The sequence below is a fragment of the Perca flavescens genome, chromosome 7 (assembly GCF_004354835.1).
Source record: "Perca flavescens isolate YP-PL-M2 chromosome 7, PFLA_1.0, whole genome shotgun sequence".
Taxonomy (NCBI): Eukaryota; Metazoa; Chordata; class Actinopteri; order Perciformes; family Percidae; genus Perca; species Perca flavescens.
Genome location: NC_041337.1, coordinates 33493966 through 33506183, shown reverse-complemented (window position 1 = coordinate 33506183; position 12218 = coordinate 33493966). Strand labels below are relative to the sequence as shown.

The 12218-nt window shown below is 40.5% G+C and overlaps 1 protein-coding gene across 4 annotated transcripts in view; it reads right to left on the bottom strand.

The window, feature by feature from the left end:
• The window catches only part of prkcz (protein kinase C, zeta), a 114942-nt gene that overhangs the window by 5823 nt on the left and 96901 nt on the right, over positions 1–12218 (bottom strand). For 3 of the 4 annotated variants that reach the window (XM_028582005.1, XM_028582007.1, XM_028582009.1), the window contains one exon: positions 2087–2202. In XM_028582005.1, coding sequence (XP_028437806.1) covers positions 2087–2202 — 116 coding nt within the window. Of the gene's footprint in view, positions 1–88; positions 168–2086; positions 2203–12218 lie in introns of those variants that run through there. The other variant, XM_028582006.1, reaches the window with a different exon arrangement.

The following is a 12218-nucleotide window of genomic DNA, read 5'->3' as shown; positions in this document are numbered from 1 at the left end:
AAATCTTAAACCAGCACTCCTGTCGGATCCTGGAGGCTACATGATGGCATTAATCAAAACAATGTCCCTGATGGATAAAGACGTCAATGTTGGGAAGTCAGAGGGGGGGGATGTTTTTCTTTATTGGATGCAGAAGTCTTCTGGGAAGATGGCACCACACCCACCCACTGGAAAAAAAATACACGTTTTGTAAACCTCTCATTTGACCATGATAGGTTCTACTAATCACTTTTATCTGCACATCTTTACAGCTGGACATAGTCACACCTGCCAGGTACAATTACAGGCTGGTCCTGGTGGCCACTGACCAACAAATTGGCTGCAATATGATGCTCTATTTAATTCATCATTGTGATACAATTCAAAAGCAAAAGACACAATTTAATTTTGGTAGAATATAAAAAAGTCCAACTGAAATTGAAATGCAATTTTTTGCTAAGAAATATATATATATATCTCTTCTTGTTATGTCCCTGCAGTGGTAGTGCCTTTTATATAGTTTTTCTTTGGTCAATATTGTAATATGATAGGCGCCATAGCTGTGGCACAAGACCACTTTGATGTCAACAGCCCAGGCAGTTTTAATCCCGCTACTATTGTTTTGATTTAGCTGGGGGCCGACATCGCTGCCAAGTGCTTTGCCTCGTTTATGACCTCAGCACTTCACTTCATGACTCACTGAATCACAGGGTAACTTGTTGAGGTTACCATGTTGAGACTACCCCTTGCTGTGAGTTTTGACTGTCTGTCACCACATCTGGCAGGACCCATGACTCAGAGACAGCTAACACTAGCTAGCCCCCTTCCTTCTATACCCTGGGACCAACAACAGCACTGAGTGTGCAGGAGCTGCTGATGACTCAGCAGGCGTTGAAATAACAAATGAGAAGCAAGCTAGGAAAACTAGCTGCAACTTTCTAAATGGAATACATACATGGTCTTCAAACATGTTTGAATGTTTAAAAAGGCACAGACATCAGCCCGACGCAGAAGTGAACAGTCTCCTAGCAACGCCGGTTTTCAATTCACACTCAATCGATGTCATGGGAAACGCTTAGTCAGAGGCTCAAAGCTTAGACAGTTTCCACGAAAAAAAAAAAAAAAATATAAAAAGTGTCCAACTTAGACACAGTTTCCACAAAAAAAAAATAAAACAAATGTGTCCAAAAAACTGAGCTATGCACATTAGCTGTAGTCTTATTATGTTTTCACTTCCTTGCACAAAAGTGAGACTAATTCAAATTAGTTTTTAAAGGGCTGGTGTATGTCTGATGTTTTTCACATTTCGCAGGTAGTTAGTTTTTCACATTTTACTACGCTATCAACAGCGCAGACCTAAAACCTGCTCGACCTGCTCGAGGTAATAATTTATTGCTGTAAAAGTTATGTAGTGAATTGGAAAAAACTGACATGATGGCAGTCATGACCTGAGGCAAATTTCAAGTACCTGCAAACAGATCTTCCTACAGAAGTGCAGTTTCACTACACATGTGAAAGAGTGCAGTGCTCACAGTGATTCACATGAGGCTGACTTTAATGGTTCAACTTAAGTTGACTTGAACTTTAACCCTCCTGTTGTCCTCGGGTCAAATTTGACTTGTGTTCAAAGTTTCTATTTCAGACATTTGGGTTTCTTTCAACTAAATTGCCACAAAATAACGGATGGTTCCATAAAACGATCTTCACAAGTGAAATTAAGGATCAGATCTCTACTATCAATTGAATTTTGGGTCTTTTATTCAATTTAATAGCATTATCCTGTGATTATCCATTACCTTCATTCCTTTTATTCCTTCTGATCTTAACTATTAGTCAAAATCATTCATAACTTTTGCTTTTTTCTACTTCAAAAAATGAAGATAATTTCCTATAAATTGGATTTATTAACCATGAATTCTAAAAATAAGTGTAAAACTATTGTTAATAACTTTGTGCTAGTGGTGAATATACTGGTGGTAATGGGAAAAAAGTGCCAAAATCATTGGGAAAAAAACTAGCAAAAGCAAGACTAAAAAAAGTGTTAATTTTGACATGGGAGGACAACACAAGATTTAACAGTGCTGTGAGTTGAAGAGGCAGTACTTACTCATCATCTGGTGTTAGCTGCACTGGTTCATTAGTAAACTGCGTGTCAAAGTTTTCGAGGCCGTAGTCATCAGTGATTTGAGGTTTGAAGGGCGGTGTCATCTCTTTCTTGTCCAGCTGAGGAAAAACAAAAGATACAAATGTGTTGTGTACAGTATAACAAAGCTGTCCACCCTTTTTTTAAATCCAACACAGAATTTGAATAGTCAAACTACAGTGGACTTACTCAATACTTTACAATTTTGTGGCCTGTGCTACAAAACTTTCCACCTCTGTAGCACCAGTGCTATGTGCAAAAAAAAAAAGTCTTTATTTTGAACATAATGCTAGTTATTTTTAATTTTTAAGAAAAAAAAAGTGTATTCTCTCCTGTCTGCTCGACAAAACACGTAAACGGGATACGACGGGAACCATTCTTCTGGGATTGGGACAAGACAGGAGTTTTTTTGTGGGAGTGGGATGGGACAGGAGGTGAAATCCAATCCTGCGTCACCCTCTAGTCCCTCGGCCGCACTGCCTGCCGCTAGAAGACTACTTGGCCGGGAGGAGACGAACCTTCAGTTAGTGACAGTATGAACTTAAAATTCAGCCAGTGCAAACTGGTGGCCAATAGCAGTACTGGGTGAGGAAGTTTGCTGATGCGGAGGGGAGTCAAGGCGGTCCAAGAGCAGAGCCACGGTGCTAGGTCTGGTTGATTATGAGTTACTAGTCGCTAACTGAAGGTTTGTCTACAGGCTGTCACTGCAAAATCTATATAAAAGCAACACAGCATGGGCAGACTGGTTACAACAAAACCGCCTGGTGCTGAAAAGAATCCTAGAGGAAACACTGACATGTAAAATATATTGTGATAATGTGGTTTTATCATTAATGTCCACTAAAGTTAGCTTGCTCACATGACGAATTGCTAGCTAACGTAGCAAAATACTGTGTTGAGTGTATAACGTCTAAATCCTCCAGACTCCCAGGACTGATCTGGCTAATTACTTTATCAGCTAACGTTACGAAGCAACCAACACCAGATCCATGCAGCGTAGCTAAGTTACAGATAGCTGGCTCACCTTAACTTGATTGCTCGCTAAGGTTATCGATAGCAAAATACAATCTGACTAAATATCTTAGTTGGCTAGCTTACCAAATTACTTGACCAGTTAATGTGCTCCATGATACTCACTTGTGTATTATAAAGGTGTTGATTTAAAGCAACAATATGGTGTAACTGTAGAAAGAAAAAAATGTATAACTTACGATTGCTTTCTACTAGACAAGAGTGATGCGAGGCAGGGGCGGCCAGCTGTAACCTAAGCTAAGGTTAGATAGCTAGCGTTAACTTAGCTATCTGGATCTGCCATTGGTTGCTTCGCAACGTCAGCTGATAAAGTAATTTGCAAATGGCAAGCTAGTTAGTATTATGGAGCCAATGGTCCAAATAAAATATAGGAACATTACAGATGGTAACTTTGTTCTAAACGTGTGTAGTGTAATTTATTTTCCAGGATTCTATTAACATGATGCCAGTCAATCACGTTCAGTCTTATGTCAGTCCCGTCACTGTTTTGGCTGAAGCCCAGGATGCTCGCTCCCCCCTATGGAGTGTGATCACGCGCGCAGGCAACAGGACGCTGACAGCAGCTCACTTTATGGCCACCGGTTTCATTAATAACAAGGATTTTGTGAAAAGTTACATATAGAATCTTTTACAGTAGGCTATAGAATCTGTTTTCATTGATGTTTGACTAATATTGTAATTGACTTGTCAATGCCTTTGTTTGCCACATAAGTGTGTCTAAAAAATATAAGGAAAGAAACCTGCACATTTGAGATGAATGAATGAACAGTTACTGAGCCCATAAAAAATAGTGTGATTTACTGTACGTCAGGCATTTTAAACACTGTGGCTCTTTTCCATATGGTCAGATCTGCTACAGTAAAAGATGGGCATCTTGTTGCTACATTTCTCAGTGGAAATGAAGACTGAAAAAGGGAGCGAAAAACAACAGAATGCAGGAGGTTGAAGCAACAGAGTAATTGTGCCAAAGTGATTCAGCCAGTAGAGATTTTGTCTGGTTTGTTTCCATGGTTTCACATTGGTCCCTCATCCTGTTGAAATGTGCACTGAGGACATTTTCTGAGAACACAATAAAGTCTGACCACAGGTACACAGCTTTGCTCACATCATGCTAATTTGTAATTATAATAATACAATCAAAGTACAAGAATGAAGATCTGTGCATTCTGAAATTCCATCGAAATTATCCATTACAGTGAAATCCTTTTAAGGCTGCCACTCGTAGTACTTAAAAGGTGAGTGAGAGGGGAGTTATTTTTCCTGTGAGTGTGTATGTGTGTGTTACCTGACACAGAGCCGAGAGTAGAAAAAACTATTGAAACCGGAGTGTTCAGAGCAGTTGGAAATCTGAACGTTTTAGCTCACGGGGATTTCTCTTAAATACGTTTACCTCATTATTTAAATGACCACCAAATTTGGCCATGTTTGACATAAAAAAAAAACCCCGGCATAACATTAAAGATATGACAGAAAACAAGTAAAAGCATAATAGGTTGGGTTGAAGACTGGGGTGTGTTATGTTCAAAGGGGTAAGCCTCTCTCCACAACCCGTACCTCCTATGGCGTCATTTTGATTCTACCTAGCCATCACCCGCCGTTAGCATCCCATTGACTGCCATTCATTTTGGCGTCACTTTGACAGCGAATAACTTTACATCTGAAGCGTTTAAAGATTGTATTTGTCCGCTGTTTATTTCTAAAGAAACACAACAATGTATAAAAGGCTCCATTACCTTGTATCTCATGTCATGGCTCCGTAGCAGACGTTTTTGTAAAAATAGATTGTGTCATAACCATGCAACTTACTGTCGCATAGTAGAGGAATTACCGTACAGTACAGGAGAAGCTCACAGGCAGTTTGGATTTACATTAGCTGTTTAAGTTTAATTACTAATGTTAACTAGCATGTTAGTTAGCAATAATTAGCCTTTGCCTATGTTATCTCATTACATATACCTACGATCTCCGTCTCTGCAAGATTGGGAATGATTGAGATTTCTCTTGGCACAGCTACCAGAAGACTTAAAACTTTCAGACAGGTTGCTCACGTCACATCTACGTCGTCAAGCTCAGTTGGAGGTTGTGCAGTAACGCTCAGCGCTCACCGGAAAACTCCTAACTCTACACCTCCAGACTTTTTTACTTTAAAACTTGTAGTCTTCAGAATCAACTGACGCTGACTCAAGTGACATCACTTGAGGACATTTGTCAGACTCCACACGGCTCCCTTCATGGATCCTTTCATCGGCAACAATGTCTGCACTTTGTCAATTCTACGGCGGCGTGGTGTATGGTGTAGTGTAGGTATGTTAGTTGTGGTCGCTATTGATGATAGCTTGGCTTTAGTGACGGTTCACGCTGACCAATCAGTGGTCTGCAGTGTTTTTACTCCACCTAGTAGTGGCTCAGCTCACTTCATCGACCGAGAGGGTAACAAAACCAGTACCAGGTACAAGATACTATCCACAACTTTTGCTATTGGAAAAAACTAAAGAAAAAAGAGCGAGTCGAGTAGAGTCATGCCGTACCATGCAGTGGAAATGCAGCATAAGTTTTAGTTTATTAGACTTGTTGTATAAGTAAGGGTTAATGCCTGACGAGGTGTCCATTGTCAGGTATTAATGGACAACGGTGAGGCGTGAACCGTCCGACGCGCAGCCACCAAAGTCCATTAATAACTGACAATGGACACCTCGAAGGGCATTAACCCGCTTATACCATGGTCACTTGCCAAATAAGATATTTTTAAAACATTAGTTTATATTTTAATTTGTTTTACAATCAAAATCTAAAGTTTATCCAAACAATAACTCAGTTTCCCTGGATACGCCCGAGGATTGGACTAATACCTGGATCAATCGTTCCCATCCTATAAGGTTCTTATGCAATGCAAATGTTTGTCCTCCAGGAAATAGGATAGACCTTAGATACGACTTGCCACCTTTAGCAACGGGAGATATTTATAGTCCGCTCCGCTCGTAGAACCCTTCAGCAAGATCCAAAGTCAATCACATTGTGTACAGTTGGCAATCAGTAAAAATATTTGACAGTATGTTGAACAACAAGACAAGCTAGCTATCCAGCCACGTCATTGTCCCTAAAACAATATAACGACTTCTACGAACAATGTTATCCGCGATGTGTAACGTTACTGTCGGCAGCAGCCTGAAGTAGCGACATAAACAGCGAACGGGATGTGAGATAACGTTATTCGCTGTGAAACAAAGTCAGTCCAGAGGGCCAGTATAATTTATTTCTTGCAGCTTGTGTGTTAGCGCCATCCTGTGGCATCCAGAGGCAGCGTTGGAAAGAACAGATCCACATTTCCTTTTTGTTTTAATGTAGCACATTCATTTAGAACAGTAAACAGTCCGTTTCACCAGAACTCCTTTAGTAGGTGTCCTCCATCCCTTTTTATACCATGGTCTGGGTGAATACTCAATTCTGATTGGCTGCAGGGTGTCCATTAAAAAGTGATGTAGGACACCTACTAAAGGGGCTCCGGTGAAACTGCCTCGCCGTCGTCCATTAATACCTGACAATGGACACCTCGTCAGGCATTAACCCTTACTTTATGGACACCCTGCAGCCAATCAGAAGCGAGTATTCAACCAGACCATGGTATATGTGTTTTAACTTTGACTAGAGGTCCTATATACACTGCACCGGTTGTACTTATTTAAATGTGACAATGCCTACATGTATTGTCCCTGTCAAGTACATTTATAAAGATAAAAAAAAGTTCTCTTAACTTGAACCAAACCTTAACCAAATCATTTTGGAAGGCACTGACAAATAACCTATTTTGTTGTTTAGGTATGAATACGGTTGAGGAATTTATCAAACACTCACAACTTGCTCTCCAGTTCCACTTCTTGTTTGTCAGTTGTTTGCTGAATGTGTGTGTGTTTAGTTCCTACAACACTCCGGGTTCTCCTGCTGTTTTTTGCAGCGTTTTCTCTGCTTCATTAGTGTTATTGCTTCAAAGTGCTTTGTGGGAACAGCTTCAAACGCACAAACAACTCAGTTTCTCTCTTTACACCTCTTCCTATCGCTCCCTCTCCATGAAATTGGCCCATCTTCCCCCAATCTCTCGCTCTGTTGCAAATTTTTTATTATTATTATTTTGTTTTCGTTTTTTCAGCGCCTACCTACACTTCTCAATCAGTTTCACCCCCTCACATCCTGTCTCCGTCTTTCTCCTCTCCATTTGTCTATGTCTTACTCATTGTCAATTCTTTCATCTTTTTTTCACATCACTCTCCTCCTACTTTCCCTAGTCTCTCTGATGTGTTGTTGGGCAGGCTGAAGCTCTGTGTGGTGGTAATGAACCACACTGAAGGCCAGGAACGAGCCCGGCACCTACCTACACACACACACACACACACACACACACACACACACACACACACACACACACACAGACACACAGACACACAGACACACACACACACACACACACACACACACACACACACACACACACACACACACACTCGGGAAGTGCCCCTGAGGCCAGAGGGGTGTATAATAAAGGTAACTGAGTGCCAGGGCTATACAAGCGATCCATGGGTTCTCAGATCACAGCACCTGTCAGAGTGTGTGTGTGTGTGTGTGTGTGTATATACCCAGTGGCATTGATGCTTTCAGGACAGGATTGGACAATGTGACAATCCGCCTGATCTGAGGCAGCTGTTAATGTGACTGCAGACTTACCACAGTCAACAGATGCCATGCATCACACACTTAAACACGCTTACACTGTTTTATTTAATCACACACTCTGAGTGGAGCTTTCTCTTCGAACCCTGCCACAGCGGTGTAGAAGCACATCTCCATAAGAACAAGGATATTACCATCAGAAAGTGCCTTCACTTCACTGTTGGTTTGAGTTTTGGAAATGAAATATTTTTCAAAATATCTTCTTGTACAGATTGGCTGTCAGACAGTGAACATCCCACAAATAAACTGCTGGCTTCAATAGAGAAAGGGACCTTTCTGAAAGAAAACATGGTGCTCTCTGAACAGGATCGCTCTTTTTTATCTTCTTTTTTTTTTAGATAAGGTTACCTCAAGTGCTGAACATGGCCACACTAAGAAGAAACACAAGCATTCAGACAGGTTGTAAACAAGCCGACAGATCAGCCAGGTTTTTGTGTGTAATGACCGATGTGAACAGTCTTTGAAATTGGTCTAGTATTAAGCGAGAACGCAGTGATCAGCTGCCGGGAACTGCGCTGCAATGTACTATAACCCTATAGGGCAAATGTGCATCGTCAATTTACATTCACTATAAGTGCTGTTTCTGCCACTGACAGGCTCAGATTATTATTCTAAGTGTCTGATAGAAAGGATTTCTAAAGAGGTCGACCTTTCTTTTTAAGAGTAAGATCCTTTTTTAAAACATAGAAACATTTGATCACAAAATTGCAATCGCTAAACCCAACAGACTCCATTAAAAAAAAAGCAATACTTTTAGCGTGTATACAGCAAACATATTTTCACATGTAAATCGCTAAACCATGTGTTTATTTCAACCAAACCAGAGTGGTGATTGTTGGAAAAGTGCAAAGAGGAACCAAAACGGCTTTTTTTAGTTTTACTTTGTCTGTCGACTTTGAATGAAATGTATTTTACGATGATAAAATTACTGTTTATTTACATGGTGTCTGGTGGGTTTAGCAAATGCAATTTCGCAGATGTTTTTATGTTTAAAAAAAGGACCATACTCTTTAACAGAAAAGTCGACCTCCTTAGAAATCCTTTCCATAATGTTGTCAGACACTTAGAATAATAATCTGAGCCTGTCAGTAGCAAAACAAGCACTTTTGTGGATATAAATTCAAGATCCACAACTGCCCAATAACATTGTAGCTTGTTTTCGCTGACTGCCGAATGCCGAGATCTTGCTTAATACTGGACCAATGTCAAAGATTGTTGTTCCCATTATTCACTTTGACACAAAAACATGATTGTTGAAAAAAGTTTCCCTTTAAGAACAAAACACTGAAAATAAACCTGCATATGTAGGCCGAAGATAACTGCTTGATTGGGCTAACTCAACTGCTGCCTCAGATGAGCTTCGATTGGACTTTTTGCACAGAAAAAGGACTGTAAATTGTGAATTATCATCCATCTCTTAACCTTTGCCTTCTTGTGTTAATATGGAACAAAACAGCAAGTTAAAGTAAACTATGTATGGGTTCAAAGGTGAGACAAAAACATATCCACAGCATGCAGCGCAGGGGATTGATATATCTAGTTTCCTGCCTAAATGTGATCTCAGTGTCAATGAAAAAGAACTCAACAACAGCTCCCAAATTATACATTTCTTCACAACGCTCATCAACTTTGACAGTGTTCTGGCAGTAAAGAATGTGTGGATTTGGCGAGGGCATAAAAGAGGACGGCAGGTAAATGATATTCAAATGTGTCATCTCTTCAGAGAGAGAGAGAACTCTGCGCTCCCTCAGGAACTGTCTGATGAATATTAATACGTGTAACAACAGTAGCGGCGTGCCAGGCCTGTCAGGTCTGGAGACAGGTTCCTAGTTTGAGGGCAGAGAGCGTCGCTTCTCCTCCTCTCACAGCTTTGTCAACTTGTTTTCCCTCTGTGCTACACGGGAGCATTGTCGCTGGGCTCAGGGTTTCTCGCCGCTTTGAAATCTTTCCCCAGTTTGCCTTTGGTGTGTACATCACAGGCACCGTGGCGGCACTCATTAACTCACTCTTGACAATTGTTTTCGTCCTCTTTCATGCCACTATACTACCTGCCACCCCACCTAATTGTCCCATGAGGGACACGGAAACAATGAGGATAGAGAAATGGCCTTAATTCATCTTTAATTAGCATTTGCTCTAATGTCTAATAGAGTAGCATATTAAAGCTGCTTTTATAGTCGCTGTAAACTGTAAACAAGTGCTCTGGCAATGTGTAGAATTCAGAACATAAGGGCTCAAAATACACCTAGCATCACAGCTCTAAATTATGACATTTTTAATATTGATATTTGTCTATACAATGATAATGACTAATGAGCTACCTGAAGTCAACATAATCTGTGTTTTGATACATTTTATATTGATTCATGATAATTAGCTAATATAAATGCTATATAAATAGCATTTAATGTTACAATTGCATGAATCATAAGCGTATGGTAGTGCTTTCATGACATAAAGTTGAATTTGGCCTCATGCAAGAGCGTTTTATACTAAATCTCTCTAACTGTTTCCCCCCGAGGTTTGCTCATACTGTACTCTGTTCATGAATAAATAATAATAATGCATTGTTTTTTATATAGCGCTTTTTTGCAACACTCAAAGACACTTTACAGTTTTTAAAAAGGAAATACACAAAAAAGAATTCCCACACTAGAATACACAGGTGCATGTTTGTGATCATTTTAATCTTCAGCATTATCAATGCTCCCAAATTGCTACGTATATGAGGCTACCGGTTTCACTCATAGAAATGTTACTTAAGAGTAAAAAAAAAAGAAAAAAAATCATACCGACTCAAGTCCTGCTGTCAGAAACCAGCAGATGAAAAGCAAGTGTAGACGTGTCAGCAGTGGTGTCAGGGGACACAAAATAAAGTTTACTACAGCTGTCAAATCTGTGACATTTAGCAGCTGTACCGACATAAATAAAGATGCAACAGTTCGACATGAAGTTTGATGCTAAAACCCATGGTAACAAAGATCTCACTTTGATGGGAGACTTGCACAAAGACCCGGAGGCACCTGTGAGAATTTTCGAAGCAACTACTAAGTTGTATAAGCTGTCATGACAAAATATGGCAAAAAAACATTCAGTAAATTGATGAGCCTTGATGCACATCACACATATAATGTGTTGTTGTTGTTGTTTTAAATATATTTAAACTCCCAAATCATTCAGATTAAGGTATTATGAGTCTATGCTCAAACAAGTGTTTGCCCTCTGTGGATGAAGGTCTGATCATTCATGAATTTAGTTTGTGAAGAGAAAATTCAGTTCCTCTCTCTCTGTGTGTGCATTTATTTCCCATTTATACATCTTACTAAGGGACCATTCGGTATTTATGGAATGGACCACTGGAGGGAAAAAGGGGAGGCTCATGTCTTTTTATTCTTTGTTGAGGGGAGGGTCACCCAAAGTGTTTTAGTCTAGGGGGGAGGGTCACCCAACCTTTGTATTCATGAAAACAGCAAAGTGGCTTGTTTGGTGCATACTTTTCCATGTAGATCTCAGTCTCGGCCCCCCATCGCTAGCAAATGGGCCTGACCCAACAAAAATCGACACGACAGCAACACAAGTTTGGAGTTGCTTTCTTTGAGAATGCAACCCTATAGCTAACTGGGCCACCTGTTGCCAAAGCATCGTCACTGACATGAAGATGGAATATAATGAAGGTGACTAGCTGAAAGGTTTCCAGGTATCCAGGCTGCAGCCATACACTCTTGTGCGCCCTGTGAGCACCCACGGAGGAAAACATAAATTGGCACCTATGATAGAGAAAGACTGACAGATCTACATGTTATAATTTATTTACAAGACTGTCCTGTCAGAAGCTGCTCTCCCTCTCCTCTGCCTGCTCCTTGGCCGGTCAGCGAGCTAGTTACGCCCGCAATCTTTGTGGAGCATTATAACTTTGAAAAACCACAGGTTCCAGTTAATCTTACAATGGATATGTGTGTTGAGTTATTTAAACAAACAAAATGAACACCTTTTGTCCGCGAGTCTCCTGAGACAGCTCCAGCCAGCTCACAGCGGGGTCTGTGAAGGTGGACAGGCCGGGCGGCAAGCCAGCAACCCCGGCAGGCATCCGCCGGCTGTCACGTCAGACTGTGGAGCTTCTGAACTCCGAAACAGTCTGACCAAATTTGCAATAGCCATCAATTTTCGTAAAACGGCCCATATTTGAGCTCTACATAGTTGATTTCTCGCATAAAAGTCTCAGAAGTGAATTTAGTAATGAAATAGCAGACGAGTTTCCAGTTGTAGTTCCAATGAGACAACCTGTAGGGGGACCGAAGCGGGAAAAGTTCTCTAGTGTTGCTTTAACTTTGAATTTCTAATT